Source organism: Lachancea thermotolerans, assembly GCF_000142805.1.
Source record: "Lachancea thermotolerans CBS 6340 chromosome H complete sequence".
Lineage (NCBI taxonomy): Eukaryota > Fungi > Ascomycota > Saccharomycetes > Saccharomycetales > Saccharomycetaceae > Lachancea > Lachancea thermotolerans.
In genome coordinates, this window is record NC_013084.1 from 588,335 (window position 1) to 615,353 (window position 27,019).

The following is a 27,019-nucleotide window of genomic DNA, read 5'->3' on the forward strand; positions in this document are numbered from 1 at the left end:
ATAGATGAAATATTGTTACTTAGAATACTTAATTCCTCCCCGTTTCATAGTTCCGTTAACTCGTTCAAAACTTGCATATTGACCCTTTTCGATCAAAGGCCCGAAATAAACAAAGAACCCGTCTTTTGTGGCCACGCGTTGCTCTTCCCAAAGAAGCTCTGAGTCGTCAATGAAAGGATCCTCAATATCGTATTTCCCTATCAGGCTCCTGCCTTTCATAGGATGAGATTTTTTCTTAGGTGAAGCCACAGAGGCGGCAGAGGGGGGCGCTTTGTCATCCAAGTCCATTTCGTCGTCATCGTCTTCTTCAACGCCATCATCATCTTCAACTTCGATTGCGTCCTCGTCTTCTTCTTCGCCGCCCTGGAGTTCCGAAGCAAGATTTCGTTTAGCTTTGCTCGACTGGCCAAATTCGTCATGCACTAATTTACAGAAGTTGAAAACAACTTGTCCATTTTCATCCATGTAACTGTTTGACTCTACAGAGTAAAGAGGCACATCTATCAAAATGACAGGCTCCTCTTGGTTGTCTGGATTTTTTCCCTTATCAAGCGGATCAAGTACAGATGGAGATTTCAGGGGAGGCGGAGGCAGTAAAACCTTAGGGGTGTTTTGTGAGGCTTTTGCATCATTCGATTTTTTCTGCGGTTGGGGCGTTGGATCTTTTTTCTTTGTTGCAGTCGAACTTCTTTTGGATGGCTTTGCTTCCTTCTTAGTCTCATCTTTGGCATTAGACTTGCTGTCTTTCGATTTGGTGTCCTTTGGCGGACCTTTTGCATCCACCTCTTTTTTAACTTCGCTAACCTTCGGCTCCTTCTTTGGTTCATTTGATTTTAGAGCCTTCTTTGGCCCGGCTGATTTCACATCTTTCTTTGACTCGTTTGGTTTTGTTTCTTTCTTTGGCTCTAGAGGTTTCTCTTCTTTTTGTGTACTGCCAGCTTTTGCAGTGTTCTCTTGCTCTGGCGACTTATTGTCTTTGCTTGCTTCGGGTGTCGTATTCAGCTTCTGCATATCTTCAATGATAATATTGTTAGGCTTTGCTTCTTTTTCGTTCGCCTTAGTCTTGGACTCTTTAGCTTTATTTGATCTTCTGGCTGGAGCAGCTTTTTGCAGTTTAGCATCAGAAGACGGTGTGTTCTTCTTATTGTCGGCGTCCGTCTTCGCCTTTTTCGTAGATTCCGTGTTTCTCTTAGATGCAGGCTTTTTAGTTGTGCTTTTTGAGTTGGCCACTGGGAGGGAAGTGGTTTTCACAGCCACTGGCGCGGGCTTTGGCGGCGTCGAAGGGCCAAGGGTGCTTTGGCTTCTATTCAACGACGAATTTGAAAGCTTAAGTAGTCCGGTGACAGGTGAGCTCGTTCTGGCGAAAAGGAAGCCTGGCGTATCGGGTTCTGTTGTCGTATTCGTCGCAACCTTTTGTGTCGGTAGAATGATTTTTGGAGCAGTTATTCTTTCTTGTTCGATTGAGTTGTCTGAGGATAGCAGAGAGGATACCCTAACGCGTGCACTATTCAAGAGTGCCGCCTGGCAAGTCTCAGGGTCCGATTTTACTATAGCAGAGTCACCGGAAAGAAGTGACAGCAATGGAATAGACGAACCTCCATGCGGGGAAGGAGAATGGTTCCTTACAGAAGTTCTATTCTTAGCTAGCTCCATCGCGATGTTGGGCACGCGGCGTTCCTCCGTCTTAAGAGCCTTCTTTGGTTTTGAGCTGTCATTTCCGTCAGATTCGTTTGCTTCTCTCTTTCTCGTATTCTCTTCTTCTGCAGCTAGAGGTGATAGGTCTTTCGATGCAATTTCCTCTTTATCAGGGACCGCTGATGGTTATGAAGTTAGTATGAAGTCTTGTGTTTCAAGTCTCCACGTTGCTCAGCACATACTACCCTCATTCATTTGGACTCTCTTTTTTAAAGCTCCTTCGCTTGGAAACTGGAGCTATGTCATTGATATTCAGTTTTTAATTTGATGCGAACTTTATTCTGTACAACAATTGAGACTTGCCCCGGAAATTAAAATGTATAAGGTAAAGTCTAAATCGACTTCTGGACTGAAGGTTAAGCTGGCACATCGCTGGAAGTCGCAGTCACAGACACAATCGAGTCACATATCACAGATTCCAGAGTTTAGCAAGTACTCACCGACCAAGTCTATCAGCGAACTGGCACCTTACGTTTCTCCAACATTGTGCGCCTACCCTCTGCGGTCTAAATATGTGAATCAGCAGCACTACTACCAAAATCAAAACATCTTGGAAAAGCACTACTTGACCAAAAAACCGCATCCCGTTTCGTTAATGCAACTTGCTCAATATTTTGATGACTCCACAGCCCTTACCAAACAGAAAATCGTGAACAGCGGCAATTTTGTGAAGCAAGAACTGGTAACGCGGATAGCACACAAAATTCACATGCTGCAAATGCTGCCTTTCGACGTGGTGAACAACTTCCATTTCTGTCAAGTCTACGAGTCATACTATAACATTTTCGAGAGGTTCAGACGGTATCCAGCTATCAAAACCATTGAGGACAATGAAAAGTTTGCAGAGTTCTTGCACACAATTCTTTCGGACTTTAACTCACTGAACTTGCCACACCTTATAATGGGGGCCCTCGAGTGCAGGATACTTGACTTGTACCCTCCGGAGAAGATGGACGAAGTTATTTCAAGTTTACTCCGTGCTCGTATATCAAGAAGGCTAATTGTGGAGGAGCACTTGAGCATAACTTCGAATTACCACAGCGGCAAGAAGGAGAACACATTAGTGCTGGGTGATATTTTTCAAGAGTGCAGTGCTAAAGAATTTCTTCTGGGAGCCAAAAGCATGTGTGAACGCTTCATTCAAGATATGTACTTCAAAGGAATCAAGCTCCCTGCGTTCAATATTGATGGTAATACAGAGCTGAAGTTTCTATTTTTACCACTTCATCTAAAATATTTGTTGGGTGAAGTGCTAAGGAATAGCTACGAGGCAACAATGCTAGAATATATTCGCCTTGGCCTCCAAGAGCCCGAGCCGATAACTGTTACCATTGTTTCCAATGAAAGTTCCTTCATATTTCGTATCTCGGACCGTGCGGGCGGGATCCCCCACGACGAGAAGACGATATGGTCATTTGGCAAGTCCAAGGAATTAGCGCGCCAGTCTCTGAGCAACTTTCACAAACTGCCTGGATTGCAGACTATTTCGCTTTATGATAGCGTAAATGGAAAAGGACTAACACGCTCAGTTGATCATCCATACAAGTATACCTCCTTAGAGCCCATTAATGCTTCTAATTTACCGAGTGGTCTTCACAAATTTGAGAAGCCCTTGTTGGGTCTTTTAGAAAGGTCATCACGGTACAAACTTGGCATTGGCCTAGCCATGTGCAAAGTTTACGCAGAATACTGGAATGGCACTTTGACGGTTCATTCGATTCCAGGCTACGGCACAGACACTATCCTGAAGTTGGGTAACCTCATGTATCACACAGGCAAATTGCAGCTCGACAAAGTTTAGGTTTTGAACAGACTTCCAGTTATTTAACGAAATCTGTTTGGGAGGGAAGATCGCAAAGGTGCATCTCCTCTTATCACCGACCTTCCTAGGTTTGGCTGTCCGCAGCCTGGTAATGATCTCACAGTCACTATCGACGTCTAATTTAAGTTTTGGCTATTGTAGTATCGAATTGTGTTCATAGATCTCGCCACTAACGCGGACAGGTAGAGACACTATCCACAGGAGAGGCCGCTTCAGCACAACATGTCTACGCCTGCTAGAAGAAGACTTATGAGAGATTTTAAGGTATGCTATGGATTTGTAAATTGAAACTTTAAAATATTAAAAATGGTTCAACATACTCACCATGTTTGAACAGCGCATGAAGGAGGACGCTCCACCTGGCGTGTCAGCTTCTCCGCTACCAGACAATGTCATGGTGTGGAATGCAATGATTATTGGGCCCGCAGAAACTCCCTACGAAGATGGAACCTTTCGCTTACTGTTAGAGTTTGATGAAGAATACCCTAATAAGCCTCCACACGTAAAGTTTCTAAGCGAAATGTTTCACCCAAATGTTTACGCGAACGGAGAGATTTGTTTGGATATTTTACAGAACAGGTGGACCCCGACGTATGATGTCGCGTCAATCCTCACATCAATCCAAAGTTTGTTCAATGACCCCAACCCTGCATCCCCAGCGAATGTGGAGGCTGCAACACTTTTCAAGGATCACAAGTCACAGTACATCAAGAGAGTGAAAGAGACAGTTGAGAAATCCTGGGAAGACGACTTGGAGGACATGGACGACGAGGATGAGGATGATGAATGAGCGTTTTGATGTACGGCGCGGTGCATTTGTACATACGTGTAATTTCTTCTGCATATCTTTTTCATATTGTTAAACATTTAGTACTACTTACAGCGGCTGGAAGAAGGGTGGTGTACTAGCTTTTCCAAAATTGGTACCAGCTTTTTGGGGTCTTCGATATCGGAGCCGTGTCCTGTTGTGCCGCCTGTGGCTCTGATGTCTCTTGCTCAGTAAACTCAGAGACTTTCACAGTGGCCTCGCTATCCCGCCGCTGTTTGTAGTCTCTAACGCTTGCGATCATGACAATAAGAATTCCTAACCAAGCTATTATCCGAGTGCCTGGGTCGAGACCCTTCTTCATACGCTCGAAATTGGCCTTTCTGGAAGGAATGCAAGTCCAAGTATTGGTTGTAGCATCTTTTGGGAGCTTTCTAACTGTTTGGCCCGGGAGCAGACGCCTGGAAGTCTTACTCCATATAAAGTCTTCCGGCTTCGAGCCCAAAAAAGTTATACCCTCTCTGGGACCATAAGACCCAAATGAAATGTAGAATTGCAGCTGTTTTGATACAAGCGGAACGTCTCTCCAGTTCATGGAAGGGGTCCCCAAACTTTGGAAAACCTCTATTAGTTCTCGCTCCTGCGTCGTCAAGTTGTGGAAAGCTTGATTGATATTCCGAGGAGGTATCCGAAGGTCGCCAACAGAGTTTCCAGTCTCTGTAGTGCTGGGGATTCTGCGCGCCCCAAACTTATGAAGGAGCAGTTCCCTGAGCTCGCCATTCTCTAGCCTTTGCATGGCATCCTCCCTTTGTTTCACCGCCTCAAGCTCATCGTCTTCTTGCGTAAAGCCAGACGGCTGAAACGTTGAGAATATGTCCTTCAATGATGTGACGATGAGTTGGGAGGGCGCAACCGCCTCGGCCTCTCCACGTCTCTTAGCTTGACGCTGAAGCAGCGATCTTGGAGGAGATCTGCTTTGCGAAGCGCAGCGCATAAACTGATGCCTTCGCGATAATAGATGGTGTTTTCTAAGATACTGGGAAAGCATGGCGAATGCGCGACGAAGGCAAGGCGTACAGGCTGTGGGGCCTTAGCTCATCTTATTGCCAGTTCAATGGCTTTCGCCAATTCAATTATTATATTTAAATACGTCAACAGTGATCAATTACAAGTTTAGGCGTAAGCGGTCGGAAGGTATCAGCCCTGCGTGGAATTTTGAGATCTTGAACATTTGATTTTTTGGCTTGAAAGGCTCCAAGTTTTCTTCAATATCTTTCTAACCATTTTGGTAACGTAACTGAGGCTTCCCGGCAGCTGAAGCCCTTGCTTCATACAATGAAGGCACTGGGTAGCCAAGCTATGACAGGCTTGATGAATTCGTGCACGCGATCCATGCGCTGTTCATAGACTGTTTCTAAATTGATGGCGGGATCGAAGTGTCAGTATTTGCTGGGAAAAATGTCTAAAACTCGAAAATTGAACATAAAGGGTATTGTTTATGTAAGCGCACAGGATCTGAAAATAATCGGGTGTCGATAAAATGGTAAATACGGCGATGATGCAGGGTCGATTGAAATGGCGAACTGTTTTGAATTATTACACACCTACACTTCCTCTCTGTCTTCTGGCAGCTTGGGGATCTACTTGTGTGTGCTCAGTCTGCCTCCTGGCCAGCAGCCCTAAAATGTCGGTGAGGGAGACCACACCAATAAGCTTTCCAGTACGATATTCCTTTTCAAAAAGCGGCGTGCTTGTAGTAGGCGAAGACTCCTCCAAGCTCTTGACGCTTATAGGAGAACCGGATCTACCGGAGTTTTCATGATCGCTGCTGCTGCTGGCCTGTGTACTGATTGGGATGGACTGTGGTGAGGGCGCCGCCAGGGAAGAAGAGGAAGCTGAGGAGCCAGAGTTTTCAGGCTGGACTATCCATAGTCTATGCGCCTTAGTTGCGACCAGCTTTGCTAGAGTCCTTGCTAGAGAACTGGATGGGTAAACGTGAAAAATAGGGAATGAGTCCTTGCCCATTTCCAGGCCACGGGAGTTTAGAATCACTGAAATGAAGTGGCGACAGGTGTTGTGTAGAAGGGGGTACTGGGATGTTCTGGTTACGTGCTTAACGTCCGTGACACTGATGTTGCCCAGAAGGTTCCCCTGGTGGTCAACAACGGCAATGGATGAAATCCGCTCAGTATGCATCTTGAAAAGGGCCATTATGAGCTGCTCCTCGCCTTGGATAGAGATCACGCGCGATTGTCTGCTGGTAGGAGCTGTGTGGGAGTTCAGAACCCCGATACCCAGCTCCTTCAAGCTGGAGTTGAGCAGCGGCTGCAGGTTGCTGAACTGGCGGGCGTTGTCCCACAGATACTTAGTCAGGCGTCTCTGGGAAAGAACACCTCTGATTTGAGTCGAGGCAGGGTCGGTGATAGCAACGCGATGTACCCCAGATCCCAGTAAGCTCATGGCAGTGGTGAGGTTGTCGACCTCGCGCAGCTTGTGGAATTGGTTTTTCGGCGTCAGCTTCACGATCTTCCCCACAGGCACAGGCTTGCCCATTTGGCAGTCGCGTGCAACCTGGGGGTCGTTTACCTGAATCTTGTTGAGCACCAGAAGCAGGTAGGAGTTCAAGTCATTGTAGTCAAATGTGAAGCAGTTCATGTCGCCCGGGAACTGCTCGACCGGCACGGATGTGAGGTTGTGGCGCACCAAGGTGTTGAAGGCCTCTTCCACAGAAATCGCCGCGTCGACGAAGATCAGCTTGTTTTGCTCGATAAGCTGCGAGAGCGGGATGTGCTGCCATTTCTGCGTGTGCACCTTGGTGAGACAGGAGGTGGTCGCGCTCATCTGTGAGTCAAGGGACGCGCTGCTGCCAGTGCGCGACAGGGAAATAGCCTCGAGTTCGACGTTTGAGGGAGGCTGCTGAGGGATGGCCGGAGGCGTGGAGAGCATCTCCACGATGGAGGCGTGTCTGGAGTTGTTGCTGTTGCTCGGGGGCTGGGATGAAATGTCCTTCATGTCTCTGTGCGGGGTGGGCTTCTTGTGCGGAGCGTGCTCCTTTAAAGGAGTATATAGAGTCGTTGATCATTCATTGTGCAATATAACGCAAATTTTCAGGCATAGGGGAAACGACGCGATGAGCTGAGCGGGCACGTGTCCGTCACGTGACACGGTGCTTCCAAGATAAGAAGGCGAGCGAAAGCCGGGAGACAACACCGGCGATGGACTTACAGCTCACATGGCTGGACTGGCGGCGATCCATCCGTCCGACTCCGGTGCGCGTGTTGGGACTCTTCTTCAACTTTCACTGTACGCGAAGCGCACCAAACGTTGCGATTGCGGAGAAAATTATTATTTGTGTGGGGGAAAGGAGATAGGAAACTAAAGACTTTACCAAGACCTACTGCTAGCGAAAGAGCTACAAGGTCGCGTAAACCATGGCACCACCCCCGCAGACATCCAGTTGGCCCAGTACGAAAAAAAGGCCGTGCTACAGCGCCACAAGACCCGCGACGCTCGGGGACAAAATGACAAGACGTGTCAGACGCTCACGTGACCAGAGCTACTCCGAATTGGGGCGAATTGCGCCAGGCTCGTATCGCAGGTTATAGTCCGCCGAGCAGCAGGGTCAGTCACGTGACTTTAAACCCGCGGTTGCGCGTCGCAACCGTGGCTGCCATGGCACCGATCTACAAATGACACATCTGTCACGTGGCCTTCGGGCCTCCTATGTCTGGCACCCACACCCCATACCCAGCCCAACACCACAAACACCCAGACACCCAAATCCAGACACCACCACTCTCGCCTTGCCCACCCGTACACCAAACCCCACGCCCTACACCCGTACCTCGTGTGGCGCCGTCGCCCACGCCACCGCCCCTTCTTTTCTTGGCTCAGCTCCGTTCCGCGTGACTAGCATCGCTCCCCTTTCCCAACAAGAAAAAGCAACGCGGAAAAGAACTGCGCCCGACCGCGCCCAGGTCTCGCGCTCTCGCAGAAAATGCCGCAGGGGCCGGCCCAACGATTCGGCGCTTGTACCTCATTAGAGCCCAACGAGAAAGGGTTGAGGCTGGCAGAGTCCGTTCTGGCCCTTCAGAGCTGATATCGGTATATATGAGTCGTACATTTATCGGGCAAGACATATAGACGCATGTTTGTTGGAATCGTGGTGGGCAGCTGAAAAGTGGTATTATTTTAGGTTGCGTGAAACATACGAGCCAGACAGGTACGACAGGAATATAAGAAGGACGACAGAGCTCTCAGCATCTGACAGAAATTCTTAGCAAGACATTACACAGTACCTTACAACATCGAAGGTTTTCACAACTACAGCAGCCACTCGCAATACACTATGGCTGACACAAAAGCAGACAAGATGGAGCAGGTGGACCTGGTCAAGGCCAACATCCTGGCTGCGGGCGCGAACAAGGAGTCCGTGCGCGTGGTCAACGGGCTGGGGTCGCTGATGGGCTCCAAAAACATGGTGAACGTGGATTTCGACAAGGACTCCAACATGGACTACCTGCTGCGCAAGGACCAGGAGGAGAAGGACCGCTACAAGAACTCTAAGCACATCTCGGAACAGCCCTGGACCATCCACAACTGGCACCAGCACCTCAACTGGCTGAACATGGTGCTTGTGGTGGGTATCCCGCTGGCCGGCTGGTACTTTGCTCTGTCGGGCAAGGTGCCCTTGCATATGAACGTGTTGCTGTTCTCCATCGCGTACTACGTTTTGGGCGGTGTGTCTATCACTGCGGGCTACCACCGTCTGTGGTCGCACCGCGCCTACTCCGCGCGCTGGCCTCTGCGGTTGTTCTTTGCCATTTTCGGCGCCGCCTCTGTCGAGGGTTCCATCAAATGGTGGGGCCACTCTCACAGAATCCACCACCGTTACACAGACACCGTGAGAGACCCTTACGACGCTCGTCGTGGTCTGTGGTACTCGCACATGGGATGGATGCTGCTGCAGCCTAACCCTAAGTACCGTGCCAGAGCTGACATTGCTGACTTGACCGACGACTGGATTGTCAGATTCCAACATAGACACTACATTCCAATCATGGCTTTCAGCGCTTTCATTCTGCCAGCTCTTCTCTGCAAGTACCTGTTCAACGACTTCATCGGCGGTCTCGTCTACGGTGGTGTCCTCAGAGTCTTTGCCATCCAACAGGCTACCTTCTGCATCAACTCCCTGGCCCACTACTTGGGTGACCAGCCATTCGACGACAGAAGAACTCCTCGTGACAACTGGATCACTGCTTTGGTCACTTTCGGTGAGGGTTACCACAACTTCCACCACGAGTTCCCCACCGACTACAGAAACGCCATCAAGTGGTACCAATACGACCCAACCAAGGTCTTCATCTTCCTCAGCTCCCTGGTCGGCTTGTCCTTCAACCTTAAGAAGTTCTCTCAGAACGCTATTCAGCAAGGTTTGGTCCAGCAGCAACAAAAGAAGATTGACCGTCAACGTTCCCACTTGAACTGGGGTACTCCTTTGACTCAGCTTCCAGTTTGGGACAAGCAGCAGTTCATGGAAAACATCAAGACCAACCCAGGTTTGGTTATCATCTCTGGTATCGTGCACGATGTCTCCAACTACATTACTGAGCACCCAGGTGGTGAGACCTTGATCCAAGCTGCCTTGGGCAAGGACGCTACTAAGGCTTTCAACGGTGGTGTCTACTTGCACTCTAACGCCGCTCACAACGTTCTCGCTACCATGAGAGTTGCTGTTGTTAAGGAGGGTGTTGACGCTGCTGCCAAGTTTGCTGCTAGAAGAGGTGAGTCCCTGGAAGGAAAGAAGCTGATATAAAGCTAGGGATAAATTATCATACACATTTTTTGATTTTTGTTTTTCGTCCCTAGACTTTTTATGAAAAACTATCAAGGCTCCACTCACTCGTTTAAAACTTCATTTACGTTCAGGTTTGCCTATTGTCATTTATTATCATAGAATTTATACGAATATATTGCTCTTCAGTTCTCATTCGAGGTACTCTTTCATGTACTTTTCATTGTCAGGCTGCTCTAAGCTCATGCTTGCGAACATATCTTCGAACAATGTTACGGTTTTGTCCACGTTAATCTCATGGCAGTGAGACACTCCGAAAGCGTCAGTGCAGTTGCGTATCCACTCCATTCTGTATTTGATAAGTTCTGGCTTGCTCAGTGATGCAGGACAGCGCTCTTCGGATATTTTCCGGATACGCGCACGAAGCTGCCCGAGTTTCGCTACGCTCTCGCCAATAGGCAGGTCCCCAAACTGGCGCTCAATTTCGTTTTTCAACAAAGCTGTGAATCGCGGGGAGTTACCGTTGGAGGAAAGCATAATCTGAATGGGTTTACCGCCTTTCCCCAGAGTCACATTACTGCCAAAGTAGAAGTCACACAGTGGCGGGTTGTCCGCCACATTGCACAGGACGTGCTGCCCAAGAACCAATTTCGCACCGCGGTAGATTTTCTCGCTTAGTACTGGGTCCGGTATGCACGTCATAATCATGTGCCATCCACTTGCTTTATTGTGATCGTAACTTTCAATTGGATCCAGCTCCCCGTTCAAAAAGGACTGCGCGTCAGCATTGTCTGTCAAGCCATTCCCGTGGAGCACAATGTCTGTATTTCTGAATCCGCGCCGAAATATCTGAAAGATCTTGTTTTTTTCAGGGCTCCAATGCTCATCGGTATGCTCTACTGTGTCATTATCCTCAGGCACATCAAAGTGCTTCCACATATCGCCATGTATCTCGGGCGCTATTACTGTAAGCTTACAACCTGTGGGAAGGAGCTTCGGGATTCGTGTCATGGCGACCTCGCCAGCCCCCACAAGGAGGATGTGTTTGCCGGAAAGCTGATGTGCGAGTTGCAGGGAAAGCATTGAATACGCGCAGGTAATCAGCTATTGGTGCTGTCGAGTCTCAGGTTCACATCAGAAGAGATCGGTTATAAGTGTGCCGCTGTTCACACCGCAGTGGCGCTTTTTCATCCACAGGGATGAGAACTCGTGAAATCACGTGAGATATGGGATCATGTTAATACCGGTCTAGCGCGAAAGATTAGGACCTTCAACACGCACTTCCTGTATGATTTTCTAGGCTAAGCGGGCATTATCGCTAAGTCCCTGCACGCTTAGGTGCTGATTTTTTATAATAACAGAATTGCGCTGTGTTCTAATTGCTTGAATGAATTAGTACTTCTTTATTTTGATTTGTCTGAAGAGTGCACTAAATGTAGCAGGCTTGTAAGGAGGAAGCCAGTTGCTACATTCACTTTTTTAGCTCCGGATTGACCCCAGAAGAGACACCAATAGACCAACAGTCAACAGATACGTAACTTCATCACTTTCAAAATCCGAGGATTGTGCTGACGGCTGGCAGGGCTTCAATGGCCCTTATAACCCCAACCATGACCAGATTCTACTTCGTTTCTATGTTTACTGGGTTTGTCATTGATTAGCTCTGAGTATCTGTCGCTTAACATACCTCAAATATGTGGAGGTTTTGTAGTGACCACATCACTGTCCCTCCGGGTCTTCAAAGGTGAAAGCGGAAAGGGTCCAGCCCAATTGCACTCCCAAAAGTCAATCGTGGCCAGGTTTTGTGGCCACCAAGAAGACCAGCAACAACTGAGCGCCTCTGCGGCGCCCGCGCAATAACTAAAGATCGATCAAGTACTAATGTCAGTAAATAATTACAAAACAGGTTTGATTAAACCAGATCTGCACGCAAGAGAGACTTTTGCACAGTTAGGAACTGAAGGGCACAACGATTAAAGGTAAAGCATAAAAAAGTTCACAACCTGATGTGCTTAGATTGCGAAAAAGCACTAATAACCATAACAATTTTCAAGGAAACACGCCAAACACTACAATATTAAACAACGGATGGAATGGATGGAAAAGGAACGAGGGCGGTCGGAACAAGGTCCATGCGAGTTGAAAGCCGGCTCCCGCTTCTCCTTTCTTTGGTTTTTTTTTCTATTTTTCTGATACTTCTGTAACCCAATTTCACAACAGCGACGGATGCACAGGAGGAACGCTGCCAGCCTGCGTGACTGAGTCCTGTCGTTGTATGTGTGGAGATGCAAACATGGAAACAGCGGTAGTTGGCGTTGGCGCTGTCGCCGAATTCCAAACCTGAGGCCCGCGCTGTGAAGCCACGTTTCGTAGCGAGGAAGGCATGTCCTGCATAGCAGGGTGTCTGCTAGTATCGGTAGAAGTTCTGCCCCATGACAGCCGTATTGGGTTGCCGCCCACTATGAAACCCTGCATACCCTGAATTGCGGCTTCCGCGTCAATACGGTAGGCGTACTTTACAAAGCCGCACCCCTTTCCAGGCGGTATCTTGACATTTATAATGGTGCCAAAGGGCGCGAATAACGAGTGAAGCTGCCGCTCTGATGTGTGCGACGTGAGCCCCCCGATAAACACAGTTGTGTTGTTTGGATTAGTGAACGGCGACCTGCCAGGCGCAGGCGCAGATGCTGCGCCAGAGGCCGCAGCGGAAGCATGCGCTAGAGAAGGTGGCATCGAGGGCACCCCCATATACGGAGCGTCAGAGCCCGAGACGAAGTCTGTCGCAGGGAAATTTATCAAGTTATTGCCGACCAGAGACGAGGCAGTTCTCATTAATAGAGGGGCCTGGGTATATTCTGGGGAGGCCAACTGGAAGTTGTTCTGCGACATGGACTGGTAGTGCTGATGGTACTGGGAAAGGTGGTTTTGGATGTGGTGGTGCTGCTGGTGCTGCTGGTGCTGTTGGTGATGCAGCTGTTGTTGTTGTTGTTGTTGTTGTTGTTGTTGTTGTTGGTGCTGGTGTTGGTGCTGGTGATGCTGAGGCTGGCGCTGTTGATGCTGGGGCTGGGTCAACTGCCACATAACGTTGTTGCGAGGCGTCGCGTAGGCGACCCGCAAGTTACGGCCCTGGCACCACACGCCGTTCATCTCCACGAGCGCGCGGCGGCGCTCCTGCTCATCGCCAAAGCGCACGAAGCCGAAGCAGCGCGAGGCTCCCGTGATGGGGTCAGTCATGACACGCACGGTCTTGACGCTCTTGAACTTTTTCTGGAACAGCGAAAGCAGATGCGCCTCTGTAGCGGTGGGCGACAGATCGCCCACGAAGAGCGAGAACTCTGGCGTCGACGGTATGGCACTCAGCAACGTGGCTCCGGAGGCCCAGTTCAGCCGGAAGTTCCGCAGTCCGGTAGGATTGGTGCGGAGCGGCGACGAGGCATCGGGACCAGCTGCGGGACTGCCCGCGGGGCTGGCCATGTCTGCGGCCGCCGGGCCGGGGCACGTGATGTCTGGCAGCGGTGTCGAGTTGAGCGTGAGCGCCCACTGGGCGTCTGCGAGGCTCTCGAACTCCACGAAGCAGTAGCCCGCGTGGTGTAGCTGCGTGGTGTTGGGGTCGATGAAGGAGACGCCGTTGATGTGGATCTTGCGGCCAGCGCCGTCGGCGTCGGGCGCGCGCAGCGCGCCAGAGCCCTCAGGCGCGGGCGCCTGCGGCTGCGTGTCGCTGAAGGTGCTGCTGGTGCTGCAGGGGATGAGCAGGTTTTTCTTGGCGCGGATGAGCTTGACGCTGACGCGCTTGCCCAGGTGCGCCCAGATGCGCTGGATCGTGGCCTCGTCGAAAGACGGGTCCAGGTCGCCCATCCACAGGGTGCGCGGCGGCTCGGAGGACGTCTGCACCGTGGACGAAGGCGGTTGCGGGATCACGGCGCGCGCATCGGCCGGCTCGTCCGGCTGATGCGCGTCCAACTCGAGCGCGCCGAGCCGCTCGCTGAGCTGGTCACCGAGCCGGTCGTCGGACCTCTCGCCCGGCCGGCCAGCCTCTGCGGCCTGCCTCGCGTACAGCTCCGGGCTGTTCACACTACTCGCGCCACTGGCGCCACTGACGCCACTCACGCTGCTCACGCTGCTCCCACTGCCGCCGCTACTACTCGCGCCCCCCGCGCGCTCCGCGTGCGCTTGCTCGGACACTGCGCTCGCTCTGCTGCGTTCGTCCTGCCCGGTCGCTTGCCACGTCCGCGCTTCCGCACACACGTTCAATGCTCCCACGACTCAGACTCTGAAAAAAACTTGAAAAACGCGCGAAACTCGGTAACCAAGCTTGGCGCTCTTCCAATGCGGTGCGTTCGCTTCTAAAATCCCACTCTCGATCGCGACTTCTGTCTTCTCGGTGGTCTCCGCTGTGCAGATCGGCAGCTCTGTCCCTGCTGCTCCCTTTATATATATACAAATATAATTTTTTTACGTTTCTCTAACCGCGCACCGCCGAAGGTTTATTTTTTCGCTCCTGCGGCTTCCGGCGCTAGCCCTTTATAATCACATCTGTCTGGCTTTTCGCCGTCTAGCCTCGCAGCCCGGGGAAAAAGAAGGGGAGAAGCGACGAAAATAAAAATTTTCTGCTGCGGGAGGCGCGCCCACGCGTTCCGTGCGGAGTGACCTGTCACCCGCCCTCGCGGCCGCGGCTGTGGCGCGGAGCGGAGGAAGCGGCCGTCCGCTCACGTGCGCCTTGCAGTACGCGGCCTTCTGGAAGCCATGGTCGCTTCGATGCAGCACCACCGCAGAACGCCGTGGGGGCTGCTAAAGATAACAGCGCCGGGGGATCCGCATGCTGCAGCGGGCCGCTGCAGTCTCACGTGTGAGTGCCGAGAGCGGTGGTTACCCGGAGCACGAAGGGCGGGGGCCGCGGGGGCACGGCGTCGCTAGTTACGGGAGACGAATGCCGTGGAGAGCGAGGGCGCGCGTATCGAGTGATCCTGCGTTTGTGCACGCGACATTGTTGGGATCATGGGCTACGGCGGGGAGAGCGCCGCCTGTTCCAGCCATTGGCGGATTCGGACCGGGCTGCGCTACGTGGTGTGCGAGCTGTGTGCGAGCAGTAGTGCCCTTGAAGAATGTGCCTGCTGTTCCGCGCGTGACACAAACGCCGCGCCGTGGCTTCCGTAGTGCTGTTCGTGACTGACGTGTGTAGTGTTTGCAGGTTGAGCCGCGGCTCGTTGGTGCACTAGGGTGCATGCCAGCTCGGGTGCGTGTTTCTCTGGGAAATACGCGGAAGAAAGTGTGAAGATCTGGGTGGGGGGGCGAGCGACAGCGGCCGGAAAAGAGTGGTTGCCCGGTGGACGGAGCGGTGTAGAGGTCTTGCTAGGAGTAGGCGGGGCGGCTTCTGGAGTAGTCTTTCGGAGCTGGCGGAGTTAGCTGGGCAGCGCCGGGAGCGCCGGTAGCGCTATTCTGGGATCGGGAAGGGCGGGTTTTCGGCGGGTGGTGAGCACGTGGCAAACATGTGATGCGCACGTGATGGAAAAAGCTGGCTCAGCGGTTATCAGCAGGGTGGTTTTCTTTCCGTGCCGGGGCATTGTGTATATATATATATATATATGTGTGTGTGTGTGTGTGGCAGCAGGGCCGCAGAAGAGCCCTCTGCAAGACAGTTTGGTCGGGACAGGCTGTCAGAAGTGCCCGGCGCCGCCCGTTTGCGAGCCCGCGGAAACGACAGAGGCGGTTTCTGCGGCTGGCCGAGCGGCCCGAGCAGCGGCGACTACCGCAATGCTAGGCAAACGCACGTATATAGACTACCAGTTCCTGACGTTTTTTGTGGGATTCTGGTACGCTAGGGGGTACAGCTGGCGACTGGTCGGCAACTGGTCGCGGGGTTCACAGTCGACCGGTCCGTGACCGCAGCTCGCTTCTGCGTCCGCTGAACTCGCCGCCAGCGCCGGGGCGAATTTCTTGGCCCACGGCGGCAATCAAGGTATTCCGTACACCGTGATTATATTCGTCCCGCGTTCGAACCCCACTGCGCGCCCCGGTTGCTCACATCGCGACGCACGAGTAATACGTCGTTTTCAATGTCAACAAAGCGCATCTCACCCTTCCACAAGCGCGCGAGGAGCGGTGCAATGCTCATGGACCGCGATGTGAAGCTACTGTATCGCCAGCGCGGCAGCGCGCTGCGTCGGACCGGACAGAGCATTGTCATTTCGCAGGCCAAGCGGCCGAAGCACAGTGGGCGGGCGGTGCGCGAGCGCGAGCGCGACGTCGCAGCTGCTCCGGGGCCTGCCGTGGGCGAGCAGCCGTCGAGTCCGCCGCCGCTGATATCAGACGGCTTCCTGGGATCACCTGCACACGAGCTGACGCGCGAACCCACGCAATTGCCGCACTCGCCGCCCGCGCCGCTGTCGCCGTCCCCGCTCGTGCCGCTGCCCGCGCTCGATGCGGACCTGGACGCGGACCTCGGCGCAGGCCTCGACGAGGACTTGAACGCCGACCTCGGCGCGAGCCCCGGCGTGGCGGGCCACGCCGAGGCGGCTCCCCTGCTGCCAGCGCCGCAGTTCTCATTTTCGGACGTGCCGCTGTCACGCCTGCACTCAAACACCGTCTCTTTGTCCTCCATCGAAGTCGTTGCGTCGCTTATAAACTCGCTGTTCGAAGAGCAGCTCGTACCGCAGTGCTTCGCGGAGTTCGACACCGCGGCCACTCCCGAGGACAGACTCATGCACAAGCTCGACATCAAACTCTACTCCACCTTCGTGCAGGCCGTCTTGGCGGACCTGCGCGATCTGCTGGACATCAACGTTTCAAACAACGAGCTGCTGACGCAGCTCAAACAGACTATTAAGCGCAAGAGCGCGCTCACACAGACTTTGCTCGATGTGCGGCACGAAACCGCGGACTGGGAGGCAAACGCCGGCGCCGACGAGCAGCTCGAAGAGCTGCGGCAGAAGTCCGCCGTCAACGCGAAGCTCCAGGCGCTCGCCCAGGACGTTCGCACCGCTAGCGCCGATGCGTCTGCTCCCCCAGATGCAGACCATGCCCTCGACGACCTCACGGCCGTGCTCGACCCCTACAACGGCGTTCTGGCGCAACTACAAACCTTCAACCAATCCCTCGAAAAGCTGTTGGAATAATTAGAATACACGGATACACGATTTCAGTATACAGTAGAAAGGCGCCCCACCCGAGGGTCTCATGAGCGGTTGTCCGGTACAGCAGCCGCCGTTCTGCTATTCACTCAGTCGGCCTCCGCAATCAATGCCATGATCATTCTGTATAGGTAGAAGAAGAACATCAGCAGGTAAAAGCCCAGCTTCAGGAAACTCTCTTTCTTGTGTTTACCCAAGGTTCTAAAGATTTCGGTAGCATCCAGCAGCTGCATCTTCTTGTAGTGCTTGTTTGCGTTGAACGCCAATAGAGGCAAGTTGATCAAAAAGACGAACCAGTGACCAGTCAGCAGGCATGAGATAGAAATGAACGCATGCAGCGCCGCCTCCGGCGTGATCAGCTTGTTCACCTTGGAACATAGCTCGATAGGGTTGATGTAGTCGGCTTCCAGATCCGCGTAGAGAATCGTGAAATGAACCTGGGCGAACAGGTTGATACAGTTGAGCACAAGCGCCAAAACAAAAAGCCACACTGCCATTCTTGCTATTGACTGAGATGATATGTATTTTAAACTTGCGAAGAGCTCTTTGAACTAACAATGAACTTGATCCGACGATACTTCCTGCTTCCCCTCCGGCCCCTGTTATAAAATTTTTTATTTTTCAGACATAATCTGATAATGCCCGTAGAAAATGCGAGGCCTTATTAGCCCCGAAATATGTGTCGGTTTCCAGAGGACCTATCGGTAGTGCTGGCGGCACGAGGGTGCCGAAAGGGCAGGTCTTCCCTCGCGCACATTCTGGGTTGCGCGAGCTCTTGCAGGTTCTCTCAACTCACTTTTGGGCGCTCCTCTGAAAAAGTCTAAATCGGCTATCATCAATTTAACAAAAAAATTACTCCGATACCGGGAGTTGAACCCGGGTCTCCACGGTGAAAGCGAGGTGTGATAGCCGTTACACTATATCGGATGGACATGAACTATGGTAGAGCCTTGTAGCAATATATAGGGCTAAACAGAGCAGCTTGTCGGAGCGCCAGCAATATTCGCCAAGACTTTTTATTTGAAGTCGGGGCGCGGAATGAAAGGAGAGACCGGCGTGCGATAGTTTTCGAAGAAGTTCGATTTTGTGGTTAGGCTCCTTAAGGTTGTGAATTTTCAGGCCCCGCTATGAGTTGTATTCCACGCGATTATCGCCGAATCTGTTGCCACCGGTCACGTACAACTAACCCAGTACTACGGATAATTCTTGTGAAGAAAAGCATGGCTGGAAGCAATATCAGGCTGCCATGTTGCTTTTGTGAACAAATTGAGGAAGTTGTCCTAGACCGTAGCTTGCATGAAAATTTGTCTTTCTAGGGTCATCGATACAACAGCAAAATGGCATCCCAAAACGGAGCTGTGAAGCCTAACGCTTGGGCCGTGAAACACCGGGGTTTTTAGTATCCTGGGAAGGACGTGCGCCCAACTTTGCTCCACGACCTGAGGCAACACCTCTCAGCAAAACCAAGCCGGATGCTTAAAGCGTGTCCACAAGAACCAAGCAAACAAGGTAACCGAACATCCTCGGTAGACGTCGCTGTGATTGGCAAACCAACTTGCTGAGGCTGGCCAATGCTGCACATAAACTGGGGCTTCCCTGAAATAACTTCGAAGCTTCGATTATAACCCTATTTCGGATCCTTCACAAGATTTGGCTGCCTAACCAGCCAAGGGCTGCCAACCAATATCACACCTTCTAGCCTAGATCGCAACTAGTTAAAGATCACCGGGCGCTTGCACAGAGCCCTCAGCCTGAATTATCCTGACATAAGCTCCAACAATCACTCGTTAAGAACGAGTCCATTGTATCGCGCGCGACAAACATGCCAGGTTCGCTAAAAAATAACGTCTCGTACCTGATGTTACTCACGTGACCGTAGCTCTTCGAGAGTCGTCGTTAGGGCCGATGCAGAAAAGAGTAATCACCCCGCATCTAGAACCCTGCCGCACGCTTTAGCCAGGCAAAAATGAGATGCATGTTTCCCCTCAGAATCCCCAAGGGCGAGTGTTCTCCGCAATGTGAGGTTACAGTTTCTGATAGTAAAAGACCAATTAATCCATATGTTGATTATATGCGCGTGCCAGATGCTATATAATAATGCCCTGTAGTCAGCTTAACCTAATGCCAGCTACTAAATGTCGTGAAACCTAGTCAAACATGAGGATGTTTCCTAAACTTTAGTTTGCCCTAGCTTCTTCCAAGCTGGTGCAACTGCTCTTTCTGCTTGTGTTGGGCGAAACTGGAGAGACAGTTGGGATGATGAATGGGGTGGAGATTTCCGAGGTCAATACTAGAAAAGCCATTTTATTTTGTGTGTGTGATTGGATGTGATAGAGTCTGTGTTTGCTCGGTGAAGGAACGATGAGATCTTGGTTTTCTAAGAGTCCGATCCATCTCCCTCTCAAAAACCGCCACCTCTTATATACATGTTTCGAGGCGTAGAGCCACCAAAGATTCCCGCTCATTCGCACGCTTTCATGATCATCTTGTGTGACCGCTCACAGTATTATGTAATTCACCTTGGTCATGAAGCTGGATGGGTCATGCTGCGTGACAAATTGCGTCCCTGTGACCAGAAAGAAAACAAACACACTCACAGCCACACACCATTCGTAGAAAACAATCGAAGTTTGTCTCGAGGTATTGATGACTCTATGTATCGTTAGACGGCTATTAGAATTAAAGGTTAGATTCCACAACCTTCCAGAATGCACCAGCCGCGCCTTGCAGCTCGGCGTCCTTCTGGCCAACGAAAGTGCTAGGGAATCTATCAAAGTCAACACCATATTTCAACAGGGTGGTGATTTTCCCGTCAGCAGACTCGCAAGCTCTCAGAAAATTGATGCCCTTGGCGGTGTGCTCGGCCTTTTTGAAGAGAATTCCTTGAGTCCACTTGCCGACGGTGATCACCAAACCTCTGTAGTTGTCGTCGTCCAGAGCCAAAACGACAGAGCGCGCTGCGCTTTGGTCTACGGACTTCTCACTGATGTGGACGAATTCGTCTCTGGTGGCGTCAATGGGCTGCCATAGCTCGAAAAAGCTCACGGCTTGCTTGTCAGGGCCAAAAGGAAACACTTGTCCCCTTTCCTCGACGAGGCCGCTCTCCCATTTCTTCCAGTGCGTCTCAACCACGCCTCTGTGTGTGTTTTCTGCATTCAAGTGGACATTGGTGTCGAAGTCGAAGTTGAAGTTAATGTCATCTCTCAATTCGTCGACTTTTTTCGCCTCAAGGCTCTTTGGGGACCCAGCGAATGCCCACTCATATGGAAGTTCGCTCTCGGAGCCTTTTGGCTCGACGAAAGGCCTTAAAGAAATATAGTAGCCTCCATTAGAGGCAGAAGAGAGAGTTAAAGTTCTCTCGTCAGCAGGGTTTTCACCGACTTGAAATGTGCACCTTTTGTTAAGTGATACCATCGCTATTATCTTGCTTTGCCACTTGACGGCTAAAGGGTGTTCGGAACACATTGTCTCTTATAAAAGAGATGAGGTAATTAAATACCGCACGTGACATGGGCGTTTTAGTCAGATGATGGTATGAACGTCGTAAAGCTTGGGTTATCTTAATTAGGTATAAAAGGGCCGTTACATTCTATGTTGAACATGACTACAAGGAGTTTAGGCCGAATAGGAAGCCAAGCTCCTGGCGCCCCAGGCGATTAACCTCTTGGATCTTGTTGGGGTCCATTGCGCTCTCAACCAACTCTCTTTTCTTCTTCTGCAATTCTAAGATTCTGTCCTCAACCGAATCTTTAATCAAGAGCCTGTGAACCTGCACTTCTCTTGTTTGACTAATTCTGTAGCAGCGATCCATAGCTTGCTCTTCGACAAAAGGGTTCCAAAAAGGATCGACTAGAATGACATGGTTAGCACATGTCAGCGTGAGCCCCGCATTTCCCGCTTTCATTGAAATCAAGAGCAGTCTGCGCTCGTTGTTCCTGTAAAATCCTTCTATAGTAGCTGCCCTGGATTGCGCGTCCATGGATCCGTCATATCTGAGGTACTGAACACCCAGTTCCTTACGAATGAAATGCTGAAGGAGATCAAAAAATGTCGTAAACTGAGAGAAAATGATAATCTTTTCATCCCTCGAATTTGCAAAGACATTGCGCACTATGTCCAAGCATTGCTTGATTTTCTGGGACGGCTCGAGCGTTTCGAAGTTAATTTTATAGCCATTCTTGAGGCGGTCTTTCTGAGCCTCCATTTCGCTTCTGAACTCTCTTTTCAAGCCTTCGGCGGTTAAGTTCTGATTTACAGCCTGATCATAAAGCTTGTAGGTTATGATTTCGCTGTCATTGACGTACCTTTCGCAAACAAGACAAGGGACGAGATACCCGCTATTCACAACTTTTCGAGCATTCTGTTGGCCTCTCGCATCTTCGAAGTACTGTTGCGAACACCCTTCGCAAAGCATGTGCCCGCACGGTGTAATGACCACAGATGACTCGAGCTCCATTTGTTCCATACAGTATGGGCATATCATGTTTTCAAGTCCTTCGGCAACAGTCTCTTTGCCTGCAGCGGGCATATTGCGTGCTAACTCAAACAAACGTAACCAGTCATTTTGAAAGTTTTTACCATTTGCAACCTTGGAGCTTTCACTTTTATGCTCACCAAGAATAACGAGTTCAGGATGACAACATGCTTGCCTTAACCTCAATAACAAAGTCAAAATATTCGAATAGCTTCCTTTGCTGCGATTCTTCATAAGCTTCTCTGCTTTCTTTTGATTTTTGGCCTCTAGTTCCGTGTAGAACGTCAGCTCCAAGCCTTGCAATGTTTCCTCCATAGGTTTTATAATTTTATCAGGCAGTTCAAGAATAGGCTTCCCATCAATTTTTGAGTCTTTGGTCCTCCGTAGCATAATAGCTCTCAAAAGGACCTGGACTTTCTTGATAGCCTGTTTGCGGTCATGACTATCATAGTCATTGGAGGACCTTCCTAGTGGATTGCCAATGTCAAGCTTGAACTTCTGTTCTCTGTTATACGGAGATATCTTAAGAAATCTCAGCAGAGAATATAGTTCCATGATATTGTTTTGCATGGGGGTGCCCGATAAAGCCCATCGGTAAGTTGAATTTAATGCACAACATGCTTTTGCAGATTGCGTCTTTTTGTTTTTGATATTCTGGGCTTCATCAAGGATAATTCTATAAAAAACAGATTCATCACAGAAAAATGGCGACCAATACTCCTTTCTCTCCTTGAGAGAATTCATTGCCTTAATATCAGGTATATCAGCGATGTTTCCACCCTCGGCATCCTGCTCCAACTTGGCAGGCCAATGCTTTTTTAATTCACTTGCCAATGTTTGGTAAGAAACCAACACAACATCATGTCTTAATAAGCTCCGATAATTCTCAACTTTAGCACCATTGCTGCCTCCATAAATCAAGACCTTTAAACCGCATGTCTTTTTCACTTTTGTTCTCACTTCAGCCTGCCAAACTCTTAGCACAGCAACAGGAGCGACAACCAAGTTTGTCTTGCACTTATCGGTATTTGATTTGTTGGCTAGCATGAGGGCTATCGCTTGAACGGTTTTACCCAATCCCATATCATCGGCTAAAAGACCACCTTTCTTTTGTGATTTCTCGACACTGAGTAACCAATGCAAACCTTGTCGTTGATGCTTCATCAAATTAACGGTAAGTTCTGGAGGCGTTAGTTCTTCACCTTCTATTTCAGTTTCCGCCGTCTTCAAGCCCTCGAGAAGATCGTGTAGACTATCATTGTCGTGCATGTTGTAGATATTGGATAGATGAAGCGGATTGGAATGTGCCAAACTTTGCTCCTCCTGGGATCTAACAATTTCAAGAATATCATCATCCTCCCCTTTTCCATGCGACACTTCCATAAAGTCATCATTTGACCTTTGGTGAGCACTAGAGCGCACAGCGTCGTAATCTTCTGGATTCACAATAAAACCCATGCTCTTTAGACTTTTGGAAACTGCAGGCATCTTAACACCGTGTCTAAAAAGATCAGTGATAGCCTTTTCAACTTGCATTTTTGTGTGCAGATTGTACCTAACTCCTTTATCACAGGATCTCTTAAAGTTTTCAACAACATCAAGGTACTTGTTCATCAACATCTTGTTTTGATCTGAGCGCACCGTGTTCTTTAGTATCAAATCTCTTGCAACGCCTATAGATTTGAAAAATATGTCAGACACATGAGGTTCAGTATTAGGGGCGCTTTGGGTTGAATGGAGGTCATTCAAAGCATTATTGAGGAAACGCAGCCTTTGTTGATACTCACTCGGATCAATATTTCCGTTGCTAAAAAGGCTGTCAAGTTGAGACTTTTCGCTCATTAAAACTGCTCGCTTCTCGACCATGCGAGTTTGGCGGTAATTGTTTATCGCATTTTGCAGGTTTGTGTAGGATTCACGAAGCTTTGGTTCGAGCCGTGCAACAAATTTTGCATGCTGATCAACAATTAGGCTTTCTTTGTTTTCAACTTTTCGCAGCTTGACCATTGTCTGCGATCTCCTCTCTTTAAGGCTTGAAAGCTCCTCTTGTAATAGTGCAACATCTTCTTCTCCTGACACCGAAGAAGTTCGAGATAATATATCAAGCTTTGACTGGACTTCATTGATTAGAGCATCTCTTTTCTGCAGCTTACGTTTTAAAATGACCTTCGTATCGCGACATGTATTCCTGAGACTCAGCATATGCTTTTCCGTTTCGGCCTGCTCTTTCATATTCCTTTCATGTAAAGAGCGAAAGTGCTTCACATCCTCATTAGAAACCTTGCGCGAACTTTCCGCTTTTGTAGAGACCAGCTCAGTGGATTTGTGTGAGATAGCGTCTTCTTCTTCATCACTTAAAATTATAATGGGCGCGTTCTGATTATGGTTAATTTCGTGATTTTGTCCAAGAGGCGGCGAAAGAGCTCCATCCATAGGCTTATTATCCTTCAAATCCGAATTGTGAGTTAAAGACGGAGGTGTGGCCGGCTTTTGATCAGCATTGCTTTTGTCATCGAAGCTAAAAAAGGCATCCTCATCATGGGAAAAATCGGAGCTTGGTTGTTTGAAGGTTGGCGGACCATTATAGATCTCCGGGCCTTGAGAATTATGTTGATCTCCAGGCGTATTTTCTGGGGAAGCGAGGGATCCACCTTCGTTCAAAGCTTTGCCAGGAAAGTACCGGGATTTGCTAGGATCAATAAAGTCACGAATATTTTGTAAAGATGTATCAGGACGGCCTTCATCCTCTTCAATTTTTCGTTTTTTGAAACTATGCTCGCTTAGTAAGTTCCCTGCACCGGACAAGCTGCCTTTTTCGGGTATAACACTATCACCACCGCTTTCAAAAGCAGGGCTTTGAAGGCTAGCCTCTCGACTTGCACTAGTAAACCTACTTGGCTTTTTATGGTCGACATTTAATGGATCTGAGTGGGTTCCGTTCGAGTTACCAGTTTTGTTGAGCGGGACGAAAAATCCCTGTTTTCCTGTTGTCGGTTGTGTAGTAAAATTTTGGCCTGTGAACTTAAGCGGCGAGGAATCCAGAGATTGTAACCTTATGCTGCGCTGAACAGCTGCTCTTGGAGACGCCTGACTTTCATGGTTTTCAATATTCTCAAGAGTGGCTTCGTTGGGGTTGGAGTCATCCTGCGTTAAATCAATAGATGGAACAGGGCGCACACTAGTCTGTACTTCGGCGTGCTGGTCCTCCATCTGCAGCTCCTGAGCGTTCCAAGGCGGGTGATTTTACCTGCTCTGCCTTTCTAAAATTTACCGGTAGATACACTAAATTAGTGTAGGGTGATGTCCGGAAGGGAGTTCAAAACCAAGTGATGATCAATATTTCCATATATGCAACTAAGACAAAGAGAAGGAAACTAAAACTATAAAATCGAAAAGCCTTGATGAAAATAGAAGTGCGTGTAGAACCAGAAGCACTTGATTGTGAGAGAAGTGAAAAAATGAAATGAAGCTATTATTTTGCTTTATCCGGAATTAGGCAACGTAGTTAGTATTTTCTTTAGTTACTGAAACCGCACTGGTTAGGGTACTGCCTGTCAGTAACGGGTTGTGGGAAGAGCCCGTTGAACATCAAACGCTGCAGATCCCATTCCAAGGAAGTCTCGGTCTTGTAAGTCCAGATGACCCAGCCACCTCTGAGCTCGAATGCATCTAGCTGGGCTTCGACGTATTTCCTGGTGTCAGCTTTTCTTTCGTCGGACCAAGAGTTGATGTCTTCGTTGTTTTCACACGACCCGATGTAGCTAGAGGTGTCGTCGCCCTTGTGGAAAGTGCCATCATAGCGGTGACCGTAACCGACACCGTTTAGCCATTTGGCACAGTCTGTCAAAGCAGCAGACCACTCGCCACAAACAGTCCAATGGGCTTCGGACAAGGTGCCAGAGCCCCATTCGCAGGCGACTGAGACGTGTTCATCAATTGAGCGCAGAAGTTCCTTGTTTGAGAAGACTTGGTAGTGATGGTGGTCGACAACAACACCCCAGGCACCTTGGTTGTAGACCAAGGTGTCATCCCAGTAGTTGTAAGGTTCAAAGGCGTCGTGGATGATCACGATTTGATCTCTGCCAAGCTCGTTTCTGAGATAGTCATAGCCAAACTGGTAGTACTCCTTGAGCTTGTCCATGTCCAAAACAGGGCCCAGAGGCTCGTTGATTAGTTCAACACCAATAACAGTGTCTAGGTACTCGTCTCTGGAGTATTTTTCCAGCAAATACTGCAAAACCTCCTTGGTCAACGCTAGGTTGGAGTCCTCAAGAAACGCGTACGAGTCTCTCAGACCAGAGTTGTCGAAGCCGTTCTGCGAGCCGGCAGCACCGTGCAGGTCGACCCAGACCTTCAGGCCGTTGTTGCGGGCCCAGCCGATGGCCTGATCCAGGTAGTACTCCTGCTTGCCGGTGACATATGGGTCGGACTCGAGTGTCTTGAAAGCCCAGTAGCCGATTGGGATTCTGACGAAGTTGAGGCCGGAGTCAGCGATGTTGGCGAAGTCCTTCTCAGTGAACCAGGAAGACCAGTGCTGCTCAAGGCGCGATGCAGCGACCTCCTGGCCGAGCGCCTGGCAGTAGTGGTACTCGTCGGCAGGAATACCCTCGTCGTTGTTGTCGATGGTGCGGAATACCTCGAAAAGCGAGGGTGTGATGAAGGGCTCTAGGACGAACCAGCCACCGATGTTAACACCGCGGATCGTCGCGCTGGAGTAGTCGTAGAATCTCTTCTTGTTCTGTTCGTGCATGAACTGGACGCTGTGAGGGCCCTTGGCGGGTACTGGCTGTGCCAGCGCCGCGCACACGGCCACAGAAAGGGTGTAAACCCATGTGAGAGCTAGCATTCTTGAACGAGTGTTTCAGTTGTTTTAGAGAGCTGTCTTAGATCTCGAGCTCAGTGCTAATGTGTTGCTTCGCTTGCGAGAACTTCGGTTAGAGCGCTTGCTGAGTGTTGGATCTTAGTTCCGATCGGGCCTGTCGCTTGTGTCGCGCGAGAGAAAGGATGGCTTTGCGTAACAGTGAGTGTCAGAGACGCAGAAAAGCCAGTCAAGAAACGACGATTAGAAAATGCGCTGCGGGCTGTTGGAACGAGTACAACAACTGCGGTAGAGAGTGAGAGAAATTTGAACGCCTTTTGGGGTTCGAAGAAGAGTATCGTACGGGAAAACTCGTAGCTACCTGGTTTATATCTTGGCCAGCTACAAAAAAACACTCCGGGCCCTGTTAGTTCCTGGCGGCGTGCGTCAACCTATTTATAATCCCATGCCACCTCGCTCTGGATCACTCTATTTACAGCCGTGCTGCAACCCTGTGAGCTACCAAGCTATATGAAGCGTCGC

At 50.0% G+C, this 27,019-nt stretch overlaps 13 protein-coding genes and 1 non-coding gene across 14 annotated transcripts; 4 read left to right on the plus strand and 10 right to left on the minus strand.

Annotated features, from left to right (window-relative positions):
* Positions 1 to 15: 15 nt before the first annotated feature.
* On the minus strand, positions 16 to 1,653 carry HPC2 (Hpc2p; the record flags this gene model as incomplete). Its single annotated transcript, XM_002556124.1, has 1 exon — positions 16 to 1,653. The coding sequence occupies one exon, from the start codon at positions 1,651 to 1,653 to the stop codon at positions 16 to 18; it is 1,638 nt and encodes a 545-aa protein (XP_002556170.1).
* A 358-nt stretch (positions 1,654 to 2,011) lies between these two features.
* PKP2 (protein kinase PKP2) lies at positions 2,012 to 3,496 on the plus strand (the record flags this gene model as incomplete). The annotated part of the gene is made up of 1 exon (XM_002556125.1): positions 2,012 to 3,496. The coding sequence occupies one exon, from the start codon at positions 2,012 to 2,014 to the stop codon at positions 3,494 to 3,496; it is 1,485 nt and encodes a 494-aa protein (XP_002556171.1).
* Positions 3,497 to 3,739: 243 nt separating this feature from the next.
* RAD6 (E2 ubiquitin-conjugating protein RAD6) lies at positions 3,740 to 4,307 on the plus strand (the record flags this gene model as incomplete). Its single annotated transcript, XM_002556126.1, has 2 exons — positions 3,740 to 3,781; positions 3,867 to 4,307. The coding sequence occupies 2 exons, from the start codon at positions 3,740 to 3,742 to the stop codon at positions 4,305 to 4,307; spliced, it is 483 nt and encodes a 160-aa protein (XP_002556172.1).
* Positions 4,308 to 4,422: 115 nt separating this feature from the next.
* Positions 4,423 to 5,331, minus strand: GEP7 (Gep7p; the record flags this gene model as incomplete). The annotated part of the gene is made up of 1 exon (XM_002556127.1): positions 4,423 to 5,331. One exon carries the CDS (start codon positions 5,329 to 5,331, stop codon positions 4,423 to 4,425), a length of 909 nt encoding a protein of 302 aa, XP_002556173.1.
* Positions 5,332 to 5,879: 548 nt separating this feature from the next.
* On the minus strand, positions 5,880 to 7,295 carry KLTH0H06776g (KLTH0H06776p; the record flags this gene model as incomplete). Its single annotated transcript, XM_002556128.1, has 1 exon — positions 5,880 to 7,295. One exon carries the CDS (start codon positions 7,293 to 7,295, stop codon positions 5,880 to 5,882), a length of 1,416 nt encoding a protein of 471 aa, XP_002556174.1.
* A 1,336-nt stretch (positions 7,296 to 8,631) lies between these two features.
* On the plus strand, positions 8,632 to 10,098 carry OLE1 (stearoyl-CoA 9-desaturase; the record flags this gene model as incomplete). Its single annotated transcript, XM_002556129.1, has 1 exon — positions 8,632 to 10,098. One exon carries the CDS (start codon positions 8,632 to 8,634, stop codon positions 10,096 to 10,098), a length of 1,467 nt encoding a protein of 488 aa, XP_002556175.1.
* Positions 10,099 to 10,269: 171 nt separating this feature from the next.
* Positions 10,270 to 11,160, minus strand: MET8 (bifunctional precorrin-2 dehydrogenase/sirohydrochlorin ferrochelatase MET8; the record flags this gene model as incomplete). Its single annotated transcript, XM_002556130.1, has 1 exon — positions 10,270 to 11,160. One exon carries the CDS (start codon positions 11,158 to 11,160, stop codon positions 10,270 to 10,272), a length of 891 nt encoding a protein of 296 aa, XP_002556176.1.
* A 1,128-nt stretch (positions 11,161 to 12,288) lies between these two features.
* Positions 12,289 to 13,932, minus strand: NGR1 (Ngr1p; the record flags this gene model as incomplete). The annotated part of the gene is made up of 1 exon (XM_002556131.1): positions 12,289 to 13,932. The coding sequence occupies one exon, from the start codon at positions 13,930 to 13,932 to the stop codon at positions 12,289 to 12,291; it is 1,644 nt and encodes a 547-aa protein (XP_002556177.1).
* A 2,198-nt stretch (positions 13,933 to 16,130) lies between these two features.
* AME1 (Ame1p) lies at positions 16,131 to 17,189 on the plus strand (the record flags this gene model as incomplete). The annotated part of the gene is made up of 1 exon (XM_002556132.1): positions 16,131 to 17,189. The coding sequence occupies one exon, from the start codon at positions 16,131 to 16,133 to the stop codon at positions 17,187 to 17,189; it is 1,059 nt and encodes a 352-aa protein (XP_002556178.1).
* A 104-nt stretch (positions 17,190 to 17,293) lies between these two features.
* Positions 17,294 to 17,701, minus strand: KLTH0H06886g (cornichon family protein; the record flags this gene model as incomplete). Its single annotated transcript, XM_002556133.1, has 1 exon — positions 17,294 to 17,701. The coding sequence occupies one exon, from the start codon at positions 17,699 to 17,701 to the stop codon at positions 17,294 to 17,296; it is 408 nt and encodes a 135-aa protein (XP_002556179.1).
* Positions 17,702 to 18,059: 358 nt separating this feature from the next.
* Positions 18,060 to 18,131, minus strand: KLTH0H06908r. Its single transcript has one exon. It is a non-coding gene; the product is annotated as a tRNA-Glu (tRNA).
* Positions 18,132 to 19,883: 1,752 nt separating this feature from the next.
* Positions 19,884 to 20,669, minus strand: HRI1 (Hri1p; the record flags this gene model as incomplete). Its single annotated transcript, XM_002556134.1, has 1 exon — positions 19,884 to 20,669. One exon carries the CDS (start codon positions 20,667 to 20,669, stop codon positions 19,884 to 19,886), a length of 786 nt encoding a protein of 261 aa, XP_002556180.1.
* A 139-nt stretch (positions 20,670 to 20,808) lies between these two features.
* Positions 20,809 to 24,888, minus strand: ULS1 (translocase ULS1; the record flags this gene model as incomplete). The annotated part of the gene is made up of 1 exon (XM_002556135.1): positions 20,809 to 24,888. The coding sequence occupies one exon, from the start codon at positions 24,886 to 24,888 to the stop codon at positions 20,809 to 20,811; it is 4,080 nt and encodes a 1,359-aa protein (XP_002556181.1).
* A 307-nt stretch (positions 24,889 to 25,195) lies between these two features.
* Positions 25,196 to 26,524, minus strand: EXG1 (glucan 1,3-beta-glucosidase; the record flags this gene model as incomplete). The annotated part of the gene is made up of 1 exon (XM_002556136.1): positions 25,196 to 26,524. One exon carries the CDS (start codon positions 26,522 to 26,524, stop codon positions 25,196 to 25,198), a length of 1,329 nt encoding a protein of 442 aa, XP_002556182.1.
* Between the last annotated feature and the right edge of the window lie 495 nt (positions 26,525 to 27,019).